At 40.5% G+C, this 21,378-nt stretch overlaps 1 protein-coding gene across 1 annotated transcript in view; it reads right to left on the bottom strand.

Annotated features, from left to right (window-relative positions):
- The window catches only part of slc6a11b (solute carrier family 6 member 11b), a 94,529-nt gene that overhangs the window by 51,479 nt on the left and 21,672 nt on the right, over positions 1 to 21,378 (bottom strand). The window contains exon 7 of the mRNA XM_061888072.1: positions 4,935 to 5,069. Coding sequence (XP_061744056.1) covers positions 4,935 to 5,069 — 135 coding nt within the window. The remainder of the gene's footprint in view (positions 1 to 4,934; positions 5,070 to 21,378) is intronic.

Here is a 21,378-nt window from a genome sequence, read left to right as displayed (position 1 = left end):
TAGCATACACCAGATTGTTTTTGTGGGTGTGGAGTGTCTGGTCTTTAGGATGCACCAGTCTCTGTCTTAGGGTGTTGCCTGGTTTGAAGTGTACTGGGATGTTGTGTTGGTTAAAAAATCTTCTGAGTTTCTCAGATAGACCTGATACATGTGGAATGACAATCTTTTTGCGTCCGTCGCCTGTTTCCTCCTCATCCACACTGTTCTTGCTAGTTCTGGAACTGGATGCACTTTTCACAAATGACCAGGTTATAACCACAGGTTTTGAGGGATCTCTCGAATGCCTATGCTCTTTCTCTTTGGCCTGTGGGTTGGTAGGAACATTATCAGCTCTGTGTTGTAGGGTTCTGATAACGCCCAGTTTGTGTTCCAGTGAGTGGTGTGAGTCAAAAGGTAGTCATTGATCGGCGTGTGTGGGTTTTCAGTAAACCCGAACGTGGAGGCCAGTTTTCTCCAGTGTGGACAGCACAGTCCAAAAAAGACAACTTACCGTCTTTGACATCCTCACGTGTGAACTTGATGTTTTTTTTTTCATCGAGTTAATGTGCACGGTGAAGTTTTTCACTACTTGGTTTCTGATTTTCACCCATGTGTCATCCACATATCTGTAACAAACAGAGGTGGGTAGAGTAACCAGAAATTGTACTCAAGTAAGAGTACTGTTACTTTAGAAATGTATTACTCAAGTAAAAGTAAGGAGTAGTCACTCAAATATTTACTTGAGTAAAAGTAAAAAGTATGTTGTGAAAAAACTACTCAAGTACTAAGTAACTGATGAGTAACCTGTTCGTTTAATGATTGCGGCAACAAATAATGCACAAAAACATAAAAATAGCAATGAGCAAATTCAGAGCCAGGAATATTTCTTAAGAAACTAAAACAATATTACATATCAAATAATAATACATTAAAATAAAAAAAAATTAAGGCAAATTGAGCCACAATAACTTAACAGAACCATAGGCACAGTAGGCATTGATTGATTGATTGATTGATTGAGACTTGTATTAGTAGATTGCAGTACAGTACATATTCCGTACAATTGACCACTAAATGGTAACACCCCAATAAGTTTTTCAACGTTAATCAATTACTTAATAAATGACCAAGTCGAGGTAATCTACCTCATATATACATATACATGCACACATATCATATATATATATATATATACATATACATACACACATATCATATACATATATATATATATATACATATACATACACACATATCATATATATATATATATATATATATATATATATATATATATATATATATATATGCATACCTTTATATATACAGTATATAATTTATATTTATTTATTTTGCCATTTTTGTTGACATGTTAAAGGTGTTTTAATGAATATACATGCATGTTTAACATATAGATTCCTATCTTTAATGAAGACAAGAATATAAGTTGGTGTATTACCTGATTCTGATGACTTGCTTTGATTGGAATTAGACAGTATAGTGCTGATAACGTCCCGGTTTTCAAATGGAGGAGAAAAACAGTTCCTCCTTCCTGTCTAATACATCATGAAATTTGTTGGTTTTTGGCATCTTATTTGTCCAGCTTCCATATTCGTTTTTATACACTTTACAAGAAATACATTGGCGGCAAACTCCGTAGCTTGCTAGTTTGTTTGCGGTGGCTTTCGGAGACTCTTATTTTGTTAGCGCAGGCGCGATGGAGCGGCACTTTTATTGTGAAGACAGGAACTGTGCGATCAGTCTTTAGGCTTTTGACAGGAAGTACGGTTGAAATAAAGAGTGTCTTTTTTCCTTTACACTTTTGATTGATTGGTTGATTGATTGAAACTTGTATTAGTAGATTGCACAGTACAGTACATATTCCGTACAGTTGACCACTAAATGGTAACACCCCAATAAGTTTTTCAACATGTCGGTTTCTACGTGTGACGGTCACGTGACCGCCTGGCTCTGTTTGATTGGCCCAACGTCACTAGTGACTGCATGTGATTGGTGAAACGCAAGCATGCGTAGTTTCTACTTTGAATGCGTGCCCGACAAAAACAAAACAAACAAAGCGTGCATTAATAGATCGATAAAAAAAGAGTAGCGAGTAGCGACCTGATTGCAGATAAATGGAGCGGAATAAAAGTAGTGTTTCTTCTCTATAAATATACTCAAGTAAAAGTAAAAGTATGTTGCACAAAAACTACTCTTAGAAGTACAATTTATCCCAAAAGTTACTCAAGTAGATGTAACGGAGTAAATGTAGCGCATTACTACCCACCTCTGGTAACAAATACTTGATGATGTTCCCTTAAAAGAGATCAGAGCTTTATTTTCCATGTCCTCCATGTAAAGGTTTGCTGCTATTGGAGATACAGGTGATCCCATGGAACAACCATGTTTTTGTCAGTAAAATGTTCCCAAGTAAGTAGTGTTGAGGCAAATTTCCATCAAAATGTAAATCTGTTCTGGGTTTAGTGTGGATCTATCCTGTATTCTGTCTCTACTGCATCCTTGGTTGGACTACAGGTGAACAGGGAGCTGACGTCAAATTGTCCAGTTTTAGATCTCTGATCTTTGCTACAAAGTCACTTGAGTTTTGGACATGATGTGGAGTTTTTAGAACCGGAGCGGCTAAGATATTGGCCACATACTTAGCAATAGTGTATGTCACAGTATCACAACCCCAAAAAGGACAAGTGGTAGGAAATGGATGGACAGAAGTAATGCTGCTGACAATGGGTCTGAAGGGAGCTCCATCTTTCTGTATTTTTTGGAAGCCCTTATATACCAGGGATTGTTTCTTTTAGTTATGATCAGTATTACAATGCCTGGTTGATGACTTCTAAATTAGGTAGAGTTTGTAAGTAGTCAATAAATTATTGTCTCGTACCCACTTGTGGGGTCCATCCATCCATCTATTGCTACCGCTTGTCCCTGTCCGGGTCGCGGGGAGTTCTGGAGCCTATCTCTGCCCTGATGTGGGATCTGAACCGAGGATTTCATTGTGGCTTGTGCAGCCCTTTGAAACACTTGTGATTTAGGGCTGTATAAATAAACATTGATTGATTGATTGATCTCAGCTTCATTTGGGCGGAAGGCGGGGTACACCTATGGACAAGTCACCACCACATCGCAGGGCCACTTGTGGGGCCACTTTTGAGTACTCAATATGTGTTGGAGTCTTTGAGGAGTTTAAGCAAATGGTTTTGGTCGTCAGTTCTGTTACTGCGCATCTCTCCTTATCAGCTGGCAGGATTGTGATGTTTTCCTCCTTGCTTAGTGCTGTTACAGCCTTCCTCTCTTAAGAAAGCTCTAAGCTCTTTTAAGGGAACAGCACCAAGTCATTGGTGCAGATATGCGGATGACACATGCGTGAAAATCAGAAACCTAGAAGTGCAAGCTTTCACCAAGCACATTAACTCAGTGGACAAAAATCATAAAGTTCATGCAAGACAGTCAAGATGTCAAAGACAGTAATTTTCCTTTATGGACTTTGATGTCCACATTGGGAAAAAAAAGGGGCCTCCATGTCAGGGTTTACTGAAAACCCACATATAGTGATCAATACCTACTTTTTGACTCACAGCACCCACTGGAACACAAACTGGGTGTTATCAGATAATGTTCCTACCAGCCCACAGGCCAAAGAGAAAGAGCATAGACATTTGAGAGAAGCTCTCAAAACATGTGGTAACCCCAGTTGGTCGTTTGTAAAAAGTGCATCCTGTTCCAGAAATAACAAAAATAGAGTGGATGAGGAGGAAACAGGTGACAGACGTAAAAAGATTGTCATTCCACATGAGAAACTCAGAAGAATTTTTAACCAACACAACATCCCAGGACACTTCAAACCAGGCAACACCCTGAGACAGAGACTGGTGCATCCTAAAGACCGGACACTCCACACCCACAAAAACAATTTGGTGTATGCTATCCAGTGTAATGATGAATGCACTGATTCATATATTGGGGAAACAAAACAACCAGTAAGCCAACACATGACACAGCATAGACGGGCAAACTCTTCAGACCAAGACTCAGCTGTCTACCTGCACCTCAGGGAGGAACAGCACTACCTTGAGGACAAACATGTACAGATTCTGGTCTGGGAGGACGGTACGAAAGACAGTTGGGGGAAGCCATTAATGTCAAGGTTGAAAAGGCATCCCTGAACAGAGAATGTCCTTTCAACAATTCCTAAAAGACTCTGCAATTCAGCCTCCAACAAATAACAGGAGTTACAAACATTCTGGTCCCAGAAGATGACCAGAATGCCATCTGTGCCATTTGTTTACAACTGAATGGAATGCTTACGCGGGGGATTCCGACTGTTTTGGACTGGTAGTAGTCGATCTACAGCCATCGTTCTGCCACACGAGACCTCAATGCTAATGAGGTTACAGTTGTTTTTCTCACTACAATAGGGTGAAACCATCCTTGCCCAGGCACACTATCCTGGTTTTGGAGTATAAATATGTGGGGTTTTGACACCATTCGCCAGCCTGACAATCTAAATCTGAGACCAGATCTGACCAATCTAAGTCTGAGACTAGATCTGACCAATCTAAGTCTCAGACTAGATCGGACCAATCTAAGTCTGAGATTAGATCGGACCAATCTAAATCTGAGATTAGATCTGACCAATCTAAGTCTGTGACTAGATCTGAAAATCTAAATCTGAGACTAGATCTGACCAATCTAAATCTGAGATTAGATCTAAACAAGCTAAATTTAATACTAGATTTGAACAATCTAAGTCAAAGACTAGATCTGACCAATCTAAGTCAATGACTAGATCTGACCAATTTAAGTCTAAAACTAAATCTGACCGATCTAAGTCTATGAGCGTGATCTGATTAACACGACTCGGATGAGAGGCCAAACGTCTTCCAAGACCAACCAAACAGTCCAGTTGCGATCGATAAGATGAGTGTTTCCGAGCCTACCTGAGGATCGGAGAGACGCGAGATGTCTGGGTATAGGTAAAACTTGATGCCATCATACGCTCCAGGCAACGTTACTCCTCTGATCAGAAGAATCAGCAACATGAAGTAAGGGAATGTTGCGGTCACGTACACAACCTGCAGAGACAAAAGAAAAGTGTGGAAAATTGAGCTTTTGTCCATTTTAGCAATGCTGACTTTGATCAACTGACTCTTACAGTGGACAATGTGTACATACAATGACAAACTATACAAAGTAAGGGTGTAACTGTACATTTATTCATAATTGGATTTCTCAGCAAGGAACCATTGGTTTGATACAGAGAGTAGCGTAGACATTTTTCATATGAAATACATACAAGTGAAGGGCAGGACAGCCGTTGGCGGGCAAGCGATAGTACCAAGGAGAAGCTAGAGCTTGTAAACCTTTTTCCATCTTTAAAGTCTCCTTTTTGGAAACACTTGGCCTTTCAGGTGAAACGTGTAAACCAGGAATGTGCAGACTGTATGATTTACGCGGAAAAGTATGTAATCGGCCAATACCGATTAATGCCTTAAAATGCCGGTCTCAAACGCCGATCTTGTCCGGCTAAAAAGTGGCTAGCAGCTAATTATGTAGCCGCTCCAATAAGCTAATACTAATTACCTCCATTAAAGTAAATACACTGCATTTTTAGTATCTTAAAGGGGAACATTATCACCAGACCTATGTAAGCGTCAATATATACCTTGATGTTGCATAAAAAAGACCACATATTTTTTTAACCGATTTCCGAACTCTAAATAGGTGAAGTTTGCCGAATTAAACGCCTTTCTATTTATCGCTCTCGGAGCGATGACGTCAGAACGTGAAGTCACCTAGGTGATAAAGCCGGCATTTTCTCAAACACTTTACAAACACCGCGTCTCAGCTCTGTTATTTTACGTTTGTTCGACTATTTTCTGGAACCTTGGAGACATCATGCCTCGTCGGTGTGTTGTTGGAGGGTGTAACAACACTAACAAGGAGGGATTCAAGTTGCACCACTGGCCCAAAGATGCGAACGTGGCAAGAAATTGGATGAAATTTGTTCAAAATACGAGGGTGTGGGGAAAGCCGACGAAATGGTCAGTCGTTTGTTCCGCACACTTTACCGACGAAAGCTATGCTACTACAGAGATGGCAAGATTGTGTGGATACCCTGCGACACTCAAAGCAGATGCATTTCCAAATCTGCCGCCAGACCCCCATCGAATGTGCCGGAGTGTCTGCACATTTTACCGCCGATGCTAAGGCAGACATGGCACAGAGATGTATGGATAACCTGCAGATGCATTTCCAACAATAAAGTCAACTAAATCACAAATGTGAGTTTTGTTGATGTTGTTGACTTATGTGCTAATCAGACATATTTGGTCGCGGCATGACTGCCAGCTAATCGATGCTAACATGCTATTTAGGCTAGCTGTATGTACATTTGAAACTGTATTTACATCCAGCGTTTCCCTCCACCCACATTTAATGCCAAACAAACACTTACCAATCGACGGATTTTAGTTGATTCAGTGTCACAAGATGCGAAACTTCCGATTGTTGGTCTGCACATTTTACCGGCGATGCTAAGGCAAACATGGCCGAATAGCATCAATAGCTATTCGCTCAATATCCTCAGTTTCTTCTTCAATTTTGTTTTCGCTATCTGCCTCCATACTCCAACCATCCATTTCAATACATGCGTAATCTGTTGAATCGCTTAAGCCGCTGATATCCGAGTCTGAATCCGAGCTAATGTCGCTATATCTTGCTGTGCTATCCGTATTGGCATCACTGGATGACGTCACAGGAAAATGGACGATGGCTTCACAGATAGCGAAAATCAGGCACTTTAAAGCTTTTTTTTAGGGATATTCCGGGATGGGTAAAATTTTGAAAACAACTTAAAAAAAATAAATTAAGCCACTGGGAACTGATTTTTATTGGTTTTAACCCTTCTGAAATTGTGACAATGTTCCCCTTAAAGTATGATTGTCATGTTCATATTATCACCGGGGGATGAAATAATAATATTGATACATTGAATAAACTCAAATACAACTAAGGCAACAAGAATCTGATATGGGCATCTCCATCAACTATTTGATTTGCCTGAGAAGCTGGACAGGACAAAAAAAAAGATACACAAATTATCACAACAGTTTCTTCTCCAGTGTCGCCCTGCTTTGCTCAGAGATTGTCACTTTTCCATCCTGAGTTTCACACTGCCCTGTTTCCCTTCGTTTGCAACCGTCCATCTGCTACACCACCGTCCTTCGGAGCTCCAACAGCACCCTCTTTGCCCTTTCCAGCAGAAATTCCTTGCCTTCTCTATCCGCCAAACCACTGCAATAGTTGGAGACTCCACTATTAGACAATCTGCTTCTCCAAAATCATAATGGTATGTTTTCCAGGAGCCACTGTCCTCATTCTCTCAAAACTTGTCATCATACTCAACCGCATCACTGAAACGTGGCTCAATCATCTGGAGTAATTTTCATTGAATCAGGCCCCACCTCTTGAATTCGCTTTATAATGCAAACTTCACTCTAAAGAACTGGGCGGAGGCATTGCAATTATTGATAGAAAAAAAAAATATCAAGACCACATACATGTCAACCCTTACTGTTCATTCATTTAAAATGGGATCAGGTTTTGTTTTTGTCATGTTTGGTTTTGTTTTTTGGACACTCAGTTCCTGTTCCTGCACTTCCTTGTTTTCTTTGTTACAATGCCAACTCATTAATTTTCAACTTGCCCTCATGTCACACCCCTGTCCTCAGTTCTCACACCTGTTTGTAATGATCATGTTCATTATTTAAACCTGTAGTTGCCAGGTGGTCAGGCTGGCGACTTTTCATATTCCTCAACTGCCTTCATGCCATGCCATGCTGTTTATTATACTGTCCATGCCACGTAAGTTTTTTGGTTTGTTTTATGCCACAGTTTGTGTCTTTTTTTCTTTTGTCCTTAGTCATGCCTTTGTGCTAGTCATTTGTTTTCAGTAGTCAAGTTTGTTCTCCGCCATTGTGCGCGCCATTTGTTTGCCTTTTTGTAGTTTATTAGAGTATTAAATAAAAATGTACTTACATTCACGTCTCGCTCGTGCCAACTTTCCTTTGCGTTGGGAAAACAAACTATCCCATAGTCAAAGTCCTGACAGTCAGGGGTAGGTACGTCCCGTGGGCCGGATCAGGCCCGTGGAAAGCTTTTATCCGGCCCGTGGTTTGAGTTTGCTATGTATAAAAATCAGCCAAAATTTTTGAATGAAAGAAACTACTGTTGTAAATGTGTCCAATAGATGGCGCAATAGCAATTATGTGTATCTTTGTACATGATGCTACAAATGTAAAAAAAAAATAAAGCACATGCACCAGTCTAGAAAAAATAGCAAACCCCATAAACAACATCCTGTAATTTGATTTTAATATTATTTTTTTTATCTCGATAGATTCAAAAAATTAACACCAATGAGTCGAATGATGAACATTATCAGATAATTTATTACGCAAGTATAAATAACGACAAATAAAGAGAGAATACTACTAACCGTAACATGTAAGTGTAAAAAAAAAACACAACAACATTATGATTTGTCCAATTTCAGAATGTGCTTGTTATATTTTTTAACAAAGAAAACAATCGGGAGTTGTCTTTATTTTTAAGTTATCGCGCCGTGATTTTACCAGTCCGGGCCTTTTGGGAGTTAATTTTTCTCCTTTTGGCTCCTGATCTAAAATGAGTTTGACACCCCTGATCGAGGTCCTAAGCTCTCTGGCCCCATTCCCTGGTTGTTGTGGTTATCTACAGTACACTCAAACCTAATCCCGATTAACGTTCTCCCTTTTATGATTTTTTCTCACTCAGCTCTATGGCATCTCACTGTTATTCCTCCTTCTTGGCGATTGTACCCCCCACATTGAACCCCAACTCTATATCTGCCACTGACTTTCTAGATTGACTTCAATGCTGCAATGTTCATCACCATATCGGTTTCCTCACTCGCTGTAAAGGACATATCCTGGATTTATAATATGGTGGGTATTTATATGGCCCCATTCGTCATGGTTTACCTGACACAAGAAACGTCACAAATTGGGGGGGTGCACTATCCACTTTAGCCGACAGATGGTAGTAGAGTGTTGGATATCGTAAAATGTGTTTTGTGGCAATTCCAACTATGACCACAGCGTCAGTTGTTGTATAGAGTGGGACTTTCCATCATTTTCAGCAGACTGCATTGCAAACAAATTTGCCGTCCTCTTACCCTCCCTCTAATTATTTGGATATTGTGCTTATACATATATATATATATATATATATATATATATATATATATATATATATATATATATATAGTACAGGCCAAAAGTTTGGACACACACTTGATGCCATGTCCCTTTCTGGGGTCGCTGGGGGTGCTGGAGCCTATCTCAGCTGCATTTGGCCGGAAGGTGGCGTACACCCTGGACACGTCGCCACCTCATCGCAGTCTCACTTGATGCGTTTTCTTTATTTTCATGACTATTTACATTATTATTGTGACTGAAGGCATAAAAACTATGATAGAACACATGTGGATTTATGTACCTAACGAAAAAAAAGTGACATAATTGAAAACATGTTTTGTATTCTAGTTTCTTCAAAATAGCCACCCTTTGTTCTGATTTCTGCTTTGCACACTCTTGGCGTTCTCACGATGAGCTTCAAAAGGTAGTCACCGGAAATGTTTTTCACTTCACAGGTGTCATAGTTTTGATGCTTTCAGTGACAATCTAAAATGTAAATAGTCATGCGAATAAAGAAAACATATATATATATATATATATATATATATATATATATATATATATATATATATATATACATATATATATATATATATATATGTATATATACATATACATACATATATATGTATATATACATATTCATACATATACATACATACATATATATATATATATATATATATCAGGGTTTACCACACATTCATTTATTTGTGGCGGCCCGCCACGAAAGAATTACGGCCGCCACAAATTAAAAAATAAAACAGAAAATAAAAAATGAATAAAAAATGTATTATTATTTTTTTTTTTTCGGCTTTTGATTCGCTCGACCGCTCATAAAAGCAATGGGACTCTGTCTGTGAATGGAGCTTGTAGTTACATATTATATAAATATGTATATAAATATGTACATAAAGTGTTGTAATTGTTGGTCATCGCCGTGGCCGCTGCTGACACGCTGCCACCCTTCCTCCCCGACCCACCACCCACCACCCACCCCCCGCCGCCGGACCACACCACCACAAATAGATGCCTGACCTGTGGGAAACACTGTATCTGTATCAAAACGGTACTAAACTGCCTTTAAAAATACCGGTACTGTTTTTCATTCGCATGCTGCCATGGTGGTGAGCCGGTGACGCACAGACCAAAGGAGCATGTTGAGTGTGTCAGCGCCCGCACACTCAGCAGAATGCACAAGGAGAATCAGCGAAAAGGAGGGAAAATGGCTGGAAAAGGCAGTTTTACTACATATTAAAAAGGGTGCGTGAAGCGCAATATGAAGGTATTTGAGCTTCAAAACTATCGTTAAGGTGACGCTTTGAACTCAGAAGTGCCACACTGCAAGCAATGCTTTAAAACATTCCTCGCCAAATGTGTCATGATTAAAGTATTACGTTTTTTTTTACGGACTATAACACACACTTAAAATTATTTTTTTCTCCAAAACTGCGCCTTATAACCTGGTGTGCCTGATGTAAGGAATAATTCTGGTTTTGCTCCCCGACTTCGAAGCTATTTTATTTGGTACATGGTGTAACGACAAGTGTGACCAGTAGATGGCAGACTGCACTATGATGGCATTATAACTCAAGTGAACAACACCGACATTTTACATGTGCCATTGAAAATATAAACATTACACACGCCGCTCAAAAATCTATCAAAATGTTTTAGTCCGACTTTGGTAGGCTATGAAGCCGCACCGCTTGATGGATTGTCGGCGCATTAAACGTACGAGTATTATTATTGTGTGTCTATAAGGTAAGACATGATCTATTTTTTTTTCTGCAATATTATTCAAAAGCAACTTTTCTTACCTTCTGGTATCTGCTGATCTGAATTTGGGATCTGCATAAATCCTGAAAAATTGCAAGCATCTGCCTTTGACGTCGATAAGCTTTTTGTCTGTCTTCTTGTTATGGGACATTCATCCTCCAATGTTTCCATTTCTAATATAAAGTAGTGTAAAGTTCTTACTTATATCTGTCAGTAAACTCGCCATGAAAGAGCTAAACTATACCAGTGTAGTGAGTTTACATTATTCACCCAAGGAACTTTAGTTATTAGAGTTCCGGTCGGACGGTTTTTCATGGGACATATTTCCTGTGTTGTTGTGTCCGGATGAGGAGATGCTGCTCCGTTATCGATTGAAGTAAAGTCTGAATGTCATTAATACAGTTGGCTCCATCTTTTGACACTTCTTCCACGCCCGTCCTTGCACGCTACACCGCTACAATAAAGATGACGGGGAGAAGACGCTGCCGAAGGTAAGCCACATGAATAAGACCGCCCACAAAACGGCGCATCCGGAAGCGACTGACAGAAAGCGGCTTGAAAATTATCTGTAAAAAATAAATATATGCAACATTTCTACCAAAGAACCACCATTACATGTTATGTCAACCACAAGGAAGTATTTTACATTTAGAAAAAAAAAAAAAATACTTTTAATGCGCCAAATAATCCGGTGCGCTTTATATATGAAAAAGATCGAATATAGACCATTTCCCCCTATGGTCCGGAAGTCCAAACCACCCATGTAACGCATTAACCAGTGTTACAGTCCAAATATATACTGTGTGTAGAGGGCATTCAACCTATCAGTAACACAGAGCATTCTATTAGCGGTGACTTATTTTTCCCCTTGTCGCTAAATTGTACTCCAGGTCTCGAGAAAAAACTTAAGAAAAAAAGAGCCTGGCGGTGGCGAGTAACATACAGTCTTGGTCAAAAGTTTACATACACTTGTAAAGAACATAATGGCATGGCTGTCTTGAGTTTCCAATACTTTCTACAACTCTTATTTGTTTGTGATAGAGTGATTGTAGCACATACTTGTCGGCCACAAAAAACATTCATGAAGTTTGGTTCTTTTTTTTATTTATTATGGGTCTACTGAAAATGTGACCAAATCTGCTGGGTCAAAAGCAGGGGTCTCAGACACACAGCCCGCGGGCCAATTGTACCCGCGAGCGATATAGCTCGGTTGGTAGAGTGGCCGTGCCAGCAACTTGAGGGTTGCAGGTTCGATTCCCGCTGCTGCCATCCTAGTCACTGCCGTTGTGTCCTTGAGCAAGACACTTTACCCACCTGCTCCCAGTGCTTCCCATACTGGTTTAAATGTAACAGATATTGGGTTTCACCATGTAAAGCGCTTTGAGTCACTAGAGAAAAGCGCTATATAAATATAATTGACTTCACTTCACTTATTTTGTGGCCTCCACCTTAATATGAAAGTTTAATTTTAGTGCGGCCTGCGAGTTTTATATGAATGCCGCTTGACAGCGTTGTGTTAATTGGGTCCAAAATGGCTCTTTCAACGTTCTGGGTTGCCTACCCCTGCGTTAGTGGAAAAGCGGCAAATGAGTGAACGCGACAGAGACGTTGCCATGGAGACGAGGGTTTTCTTACGTAATAACAGTCCCCGATAACCTGGACCAATTCAAACCGTTATTTTATTTTTTTTCATTGTTTAATTTGCATTGCCTCACACGATGAACACTACATATATTTCTAAATGACGCCGGATAACACTCCGGGAGCCGTCAGTTTTTTTGCGTCTGCTATCCCGGTACTTTCCTGGCTTTTATTCGGCGACCGCCGTCTTGCTGTAGGGAGAAAAAGCGGAACGACACACATTTCAGAAATAACATTATTCTCCGTGCGTCAGCGAAATACAAATATATTCCTCAACCACAAACATGTCTTTTTCAAAGCCTGCAGGGAAGAGAAAGGTTAGTGTTGAGCAAAGACAATTCCAGGAAAAGTAGGAGATGCAATATTTCTTTGTTGAGCACCCCGAAATGTCGTATTTGCGTAGAGAAACACAAAATAAAATACAAAATACGAGGGTTACAGTGTGAAACGTCATTATACAACTACACATGCTAGGGCGTATGCAAAAAAATGTTCTAAGAAATATTTTCTTGCGGCCCAGCCTCACCCAGACTCTGCATCCAGTGGCCCCCAGGTAAAGTAAGTTTGAGACCCCTGGTCAAAAGTATACATACAGCCATTTTAATATTTGGTTACATAATTCTGATTCTGGCCAAACAGCTCCATTTTTGTTTCATCTGACCACAGAACATTCGTCCAGAAGATCTTATCTTTGTCCATGTGATGTCAGATGTAACAAAAATTGAGCGGTTTGGCCAAAATACCCAGAAATATGTTTGAAGGAGAAAAGGTAAGGAATTTAATCCCAGGAACACCAAACCCACCGGCAAGCATGGTGGTGGTAGTATTATGCTCTGGGCTTGTTTTACTGCCAATGGAACTGGTGATTTAAATGAGACAATGAAAAAGGAGGATTACTTTCAAATTCTTCAGGACAACCTAAAATCATCAACCCAGAGGTTGGGTCTTGGACGCAGTTGGGTGTTCCAACAGGACAATGACCCCAAACACACATCAAAAGTGGTATAGGAATGGCTGAATTATGCTAGAATGAAGGTTCAAGAATGACCTTCCCAAAGTCCTGACTTAAACGTGTTGACAATGCTGAAGAAACAAGTCCACGACAGAAAACCAACAAATTTAGCTGAACTGTTCCGATTTTGTCAAAAAGAGGAGTGGTTAAAAATTCAACCAGAAGCTTGTGGATGGCTACCAAAAGCGCCTTATTGCAGTGAAACTTCCCAAGGGACATGTAAGCAAATATTAACATTGCTGTATGTATATTTTTGACCTAGCAGATTTGCTCACATTTTCAGTAGACCCATAATAAATCCATGAAAGAACCAAAATTTCATGAATGTTTTTTTGTGACTAACAAGTAATGTGCTCCAATCACTCTATCACAAAAAAATAACAGTTGTAGAAATGATTGCAAACTCAAGACAGCCATGACATTATGTTCTTTACAAGTGTATGTAAACTTTTGATCGCGACTGTATATTTTCGCTCTGGCTCGCTGGAATCCAGTCAACGGTCGACAAATGAGGGCAGAACGGAACAGAGCAGAACCGGGCCAAGAGACTGAGAGAAGAAAAGAGAGGTCTCTTCTGGCTCGGCCTCTTAAACAGGAGGAGCCCACAGGAGTGATGCTGGCAGTGTGGGAAAAATGTGCTCCAAAGAGGCGCACAACAACCAGACAAATACACAACTTCATTCACAATAGTCTACACACCCTACACCAGTGTTGTTCAACCTTTTTTGAGCCAAGGCACATTTTTTTGCCTTGAAAAAAAGCAGAAATCATTAACATAACGGGACTCAGTTGACAGTAAAAAGTCGTTATTGGATATGACTTTAAAGCATAACCAAGCATGCATCAATATAGCTCTTGTCTCAAAGTAGGTGTACTGTCACCACCTGTCACATCACACCCTGACTTATTTGGAGTTTTTCGCTGTTTTCCTGTGTGTCGTATTTTAGTTCTTGTCTTGCGCTCCTATTTTGGTGGCTTTTTCTCTTTTTTTGGGTATTTTCCTGTAGCAGTTTCATGTCTTCCTTTGTAGCTATATTTCCCGCATCTGCTTTGTTTTAGCAATCAAGACTATATCAGTTGCTTTTATCCTTCTCTGTAGGTACATTGTTGATTGTAATGTCATGTTTGCTCATACTTTGCGGACGCCATCTTTGCTCCGCAGTAAGTCTTTGCTGTCGTCCAGCATTCTGTGTTTGTTTACTTTGTAGCCAGTTCAGTTTTAGTTCAGTTCTGCATAGCCTTCCCTAAGCTTCAATGCCTTTTCTTAGGGGCACTCACCTTTTGTTTATTTTTGGTTTAAGCATTGGATGCCTTTTTACCTTCACCCAGCCTCCCGCTGTTTCCGAAATCTACAAAGCAATTAGCTACAGGCTGCCACCTACTGATATGGAAGAGTATTACACGGTTACTCTGCAGCGCTCTAGACAGCACCGACACTCAACAACAACAACACATCATTTATTGTTGTTATTATTATTTTTATTTTCGGGTCTCCCCATGTCTAGCATTAAACGATTACAGTTGGTATAAAATGCGGCTGCTAGACTTTTGACAAGAACAAGAAAGTTTGATCACATTACGCCTGTACTGGCTCACCTGCACTGGCTTCCTGTGCACTTTAGATGTGACTATGATTTTACTACTTACGTATAAAATACTGCACGGTTTAGCTCCAGCCTATCTTGCCGATTGTATTGTACCATATGTCCCGGCCAGAAATCTGCGTTCAAAGAACTCCGGCTTATTAGTCATTCCCAGAGCCCCAAAAAAGTCTGCGGGCTATAGAGCGTTTTCTATTCGGGCTCCAGTACTCTGGAATGCCCTCCCGGTAACAGTTAGAAGCATTTAAGTCCCATCTTAAAACTAATTTGTATACTCTAGCCTTTAAATAGACCCCCCTTTTTGACCAGTTGATCTGCCGTTTCTTTTATCCCTCGTGGAGGGGACCGGGGAGGCACAGGTCCGGTGGCAATGGATGTAGTGCTGGCTGTCCAGAGTCGGGACCTGGGGTGGACCGCTCACGTTGGGGTCCACTCTGCGTTGCTGACCCGTCTCCGCTCGAGATGGTCTCCTGCTGGCCCCACCATGGACTGGACTCTCACTATTATGTTAGATCCACTATGGACTGGACTTTCACAATATTATGCTAGACCCATTGACGTCCTTTGCATCCACTCTCCCCCTAGAGGGGGTGGGGGTGGGGGCATCACCCACATCTGCGGTCCTCTCCAAGGTTTCTGATAGTCATTCATATTGACATCCCACTGGGTTGTGAGTTTTTCCTTGCCCTTATGCGGGCTCTGAACCAAGGATGTCGTTGTGGCTTGTGCAGCCCTTTGAGACACTTGTGATTTAGGGCTATATAAATAAACATTGATTGATTGATTGATTTGCAGACTATAATTGCTGATTTGCAAAAAATATCTTTAACCCAAATAGGTGAGCTAGATAATCTCCCACAGCACACCAGACTGTATCTCACAGTCCTCTTAGATGTCTTGTCTTTGGCTCTAAATATAGCCCGACACTTTATATGAGGTAAGACATACACCCATAAAGAAGAAGAGTAATGTTTTCCCATTCTAAAGACTTACTAAATCCCAACATGTCTGACAGCGAAAGTGAGGAGGAACCTGCCACGTTAAATTCCTAATTGAAAAATCATCCTCAACCTCCCCTGTCACTTTCTGTCCATTCTCCGAGGCGACAAAAAGGGCAAAATTTCCCCTCGCCGCGTGAACTTTTGATGCACCGTCACCTCACCAAACATTTAATCCGGTGCAAAATTTACTGGTCAAACTCGCCCGTAAATCGAGCAGGAGAGCTTAAATGTGAGAAAACAGGCTGGCAAAGCAAACAGCTTAGCAGTGTTGAAGCTGAATGGGCCCGTGAAAAAAAAAAAACGAGGGAGAGAAAGAGACGGAGGGAGAGGATATATTCTGCATGCTCCTCATGAACGCTCCCCTTTTCCCCCTCCGGTGAATGCAGAAATCAATCTTGGACCGGCTGCTAAAGCTCGGCCATGAAGGAGCTTTCTCCCCTCTTCACTTCACCCACGGACAAAAGACACTTCAGAGGGGAATCAGCATTACCGCTTTGTTTTGTTTCCCCTCCCTTGCCCATGCCTCTCTCTTGCTATTCCTGCATCTCTTTTCCTCGTTCTCCCTCCATCTTCTACAACTTTGAGTCGCAGAAATGTTTGCTAATTACATTGAAATGGTGAATCAGCATTAGTGTTGTCCCGATACCAAAATTATTTTGATACTTTTCAGTACTTTTCTAAACAAAGGGGACCACAAAAAATGGCTGTGGAGAGACGGAGCCGACGAGCCGACAGCAGGCTAGGACAAACAGCGGCCCTGCCCAAAATGGCGGCCAGGAGGCGGAGCATGCAGCGGAGCGGAGAGGCGGTGCACGCCTGTAGCGACACTGCAGCCATCAGAGTCAGGTGCGTAAACGACACACCTGCTCTCAATCCCTGCATCTTCTGCTGCAGCATAAAAGGGGAGAAGCAGGAGCAATCGTGGCAGAAGTAGGAGAGGAAATGTCGGACAACAAAGACGACGAAGGCGACGAGAATGACCCAAAGGAAGATGAGCCCCGGCGGAAGACGGAGCTACCGGCCACCGATAGGCGCGCCGAGACGAGCAGGAAAGGAGGTCGGGCTAGAAATTGGTGCGACCGACTGGAGCCAAAACATGTTTATTGAAACAATAAACAAGAGTCAAACCTGCTACAATGCGTTTTGCATCGATGGTCACTGCAACCCTCAAGATGACGGCTGGAGACTTGTCACAATGGCATTATTGGCTTTATGTTAAAAAAAATATTTGATTTCATCAAATATCTGTTTCTTATTGCAAGTTTGGCCTCATATAAAAAAGTGAACATAGTAGACAACTTGTCTTTTATTAGTAAGTAAACAAAAAAAGGCTCCTAATTTAACTGCTGACATATGCAGTAAAATATTGTGTCATTTACCATTCAATTATTTTGACAACATTATTAAGGACAAAGGGTAGAAAATTGATTATTAATGTACTTGTTCATTTACTGTTAAAAGGGGAGCATTATCACCAGACCTATGTAAGCGTCAATATATACCTTGATGTTGCAGAAAAAAGACCATATGTTTCTTTAACCGATTTCCGAACTCTAAAAGGGTGAATTTGGCGATTGAAACACCTTTCAAATGTTCGCTGTCGGAGCAATGACCTTTCACCCGTGACGTCACAACAGGAAGCAAGCCGCCATTTTCTCAAACACATTACACACACCAAGTCAAATCATCTCTGTTATTTTGCGTTTTTTCGACTGTTTTCCGTACCTTGGAGACATCATGCCTCGTCGGTGTGTTGTCGGAGGGTGTAACAACACGATCAGGGACGGATTCAAGTTGACTTACATGGAGTGCGCTAATCAGACATATCAATGGTCACGGCATGCTAATCGATGCTAACATGCTATTTAGGCTAGCTGTATGTACATATTGCATCATTATGCCTCATTTGTAGCTATGTTTGCATCCAGCCTTTCCCACCACCCACATTTAATGCCAAACAAACACATACTAATCGATGGATTCAAGTTGCACCGCACCAGTGGTCAAAAGATGCGAAAGTCCCCTCGCACAGTTTACCGACGATAGCGATGCTACGACAGAGATGGCACAGAGATGTGTGGATATCCTGCGACACTCACAGCAGATGCATTTCCAACGATAAAGTCAACAAAATCACAAAAGTGAGTTTTGTTGATGTTATTGACTTATGTGCATGACTGCCAGCTAATTGATGCTAACATGCTATTCAAGCTAGCTGTATGTACATGTTCCATCATTATGCCTCATTTGTAGCTATATTTGCATCCATCCTTTCCCTCCACCAACATTTAATACCAAACAAACACATACCAATCGTTGGTTGGAAGGCGATCGCCAAATTTGTCCTTGCTTCCTCTCATTCCGCTGTCCGTCGTGATATTGCTCAATAGCTTCAGTTTCTTCTTCAATTTCGTTTTCGCTATCTGCCTCCACACTCCAACCATCTGTTTCAATTCATGCGTAATATGTTGAATCGCTTGCGCCGCTGAAATCCGAGTCTGAATCCAAACTACAATGCTATACCTTTCTGTGCTATCGGCCATCTTTGTTTGCGGAAATGTCACGCTGTGACGTCACAGGAAAATGGACGGGTGGATATAACGATGGTTAAAATCAGGCACTTTAAAGCCGTTTTTCGGGATATTGCGTGATGGGTAAAATTTTGAAAAAAACTTCGAAAAATAAAATAAGCCACTGGGAACTGATTTTTATTGGTTTTAAGTTTAACCCTTCTGACATTGTGATAATGTTACCCTTTAATATCTGCTTACCTTCTCTTTTAACATGTGCTATCTACATTTCTGTTAAAATGTCATAATCATTTATCCTTCTGTTGTTTGGATGTTTTACATTAGTTTTGGATGATACCACAATTTTGGGTCTAGAGACATATTTCTGGAGTTTATAAACATAATATACACAAAACAATTTAAAAAAAAAACGAAAGAAGATGTTGTGATGCCAAAAATGATCGACGTTATCATAGTAGTATAGACTAGATACGCTCCTGTACTTGGTATCAGTACAGTGGATGTTAGGTGTAGATCCACCAATGGCATTTGTCTACATTGTGACACCGGTGAGCTACAAACCAAAAAAAAAAACTAAAGGTGAGTGCCCCTAAGAAAAGGCATTGAAGCATAGGGAAGGCTATGCAGAACAAAACTAAAACTGAACTGGCTACAAAGTAAACAAAAACAGAATGCTGGACAACAGCAAAGACTTACTGTGGAGCAAAAACGGCGTTCACAAAGTATATCCGAACATGACATGACAATGAACAATGTCCCCACAAAGAAGGATAAAAACACCTTATACAGTCTTGATTGCTAAGACAAACTAGATGAGGGAAAGAAGACATGAAATTGCTACAGGAAAATACCAAAAAAGGAGGAACAGCCACCAAAATAGGAGCACAAGACAAGAACTAAAACACTACACACAGGAAAACAGCAAAAAACTCAGAATAAGTCAAGGTGTAATGTGACAGGTGGTGACAGTACACCTACTTTGAGACAAGAGCTATAGTGTTGCATGCTTGGTTATGCTTTAAAGTCATATCCAACAATTGCGACGACAACTTTTTACTGTAGACTGAGTTTCATTTTTTAACGATTTCTGCTGGTTGTGTGCCTTCAGATTTTTATTACGCAAAAAATGTGCCTTGTCTCAAAAAAGGTTGAAAAACACTGGTTCTATAATCAATATGTTGCATACATTATGTTTTACAGATCATCTTTAAGCCGCTTTCTGACAGTCGTTTCCAAATCCAACGTTTTGTAGGTGGTCTTAATACGTGGCTCACCTTCGTCAACGTCTTTTCTCCTTTTTACTTCAAGCAATTACGGAGCAGCATTTCCTCGTCCGTGGCTCACTAGTGCAACAACAACGCCGGAAATGTGTCCTGTGGAAAACCGTCCGACCGGAACTCTAATAACTAAAGTTCTTTGGGTGAATAATTTAAACTCACTACACCGGTATGTTTTAGCGATTTAATGGCGAGTTTATCGACAGATATAAGTAAGAACTTTATAATACTTTATATTACAAATGGCAACAGTGGAGGATGAAAATCCTATAACAAGAAGATAGAGAGAAACAAGAAGCTTATCGACTACCGGGCACGGACTAGAAAGGCGGACTTATGCAGATCCCAAATACAGATCAGCATGTACCAGAGGGTAAGAAAAGTTTTCTTTGCATAATGTTCAAAACAAAACGTCAGATAATATGTCTTACCTTAAACACACACCATAATAATACTCGTATGTTGAAACACAGTACAACCCATTAAGCGGTGTGGCTTCATAGCTTACCAAAGTCGTACTAAAACATTTTGATAGATTTTTACACACCATGTGTAATGTTTTATATTTTCAATGGAACAGATAAAATGTTGGTGTTGTTTACTTAAGTCATATTGCAGTCTACACGTATCTCTTTATGTATGACTGCCATCATACTGCAGTCTACACGTATCTCTTATGTTTGACTGCCATCTACTGGTCACACTAATCATTTCACCATGTACCAAATACAATAGCTTTGAGGTCGGTAAGCCCAACCAAAAATATTCCGTACATAAGGCGCACCTGGTTAAAAAGCCCACCATCAAGTTTTGAGAAAATTAAGGATTTTAAGTGCGCCTTATAGTCCGAAAAATAAGGTATATAAAATAAAATAAAAACTGCCCGGTAAATGGCCCCCAGGCAACACTTAGCCTTCCTGGTGAAATAAATAAAAAAGCAGGGGCGTTCAAAGTGTTGCCAAACAACAGAAGAGTAGAGTGTCTCCAAGCTGTGTTGTCTTGGTTGGGCTACACAATTCCTTGAGTTATATTGCAGTCTACACGTATCTCTTTATGTATGACTGCCATCATACTGCAGTCTACACATATCTCTTATGTTTGACTGCCATCTACTGGTCACACTTATCATTTCAACATGTACCAAATAAAATAGCTTCGAGGTCGGTAAGCAAATCCAGAATTATTCCGTATATTAGGCACATCGGGGTTTGAGGTCGGTAAGCACAACCAAAAATATTCCGTACATTAGGCGCACCTGGTTAAAAGGCCCACCATCAAGTTTTGAGAAAATTAAGGATTTTAA

Source organism: Nerophis ophidion, linkage group LG02, assembly GCF_033978795.1.
Source record: "Nerophis ophidion isolate RoL-2023_Sa linkage group LG02, RoL_Noph_v1.0, whole genome shotgun sequence".
In the NCBI taxonomy this organism is placed as follows: domain Eukaryota; kingdom Metazoa; phylum Chordata; class Actinopteri; order Syngnathiformes; family Syngnathidae; genus Nerophis; species Nerophis ophidion.
This window is presented reverse-complemented; position numbering and strand designations above follow the sequence as displayed.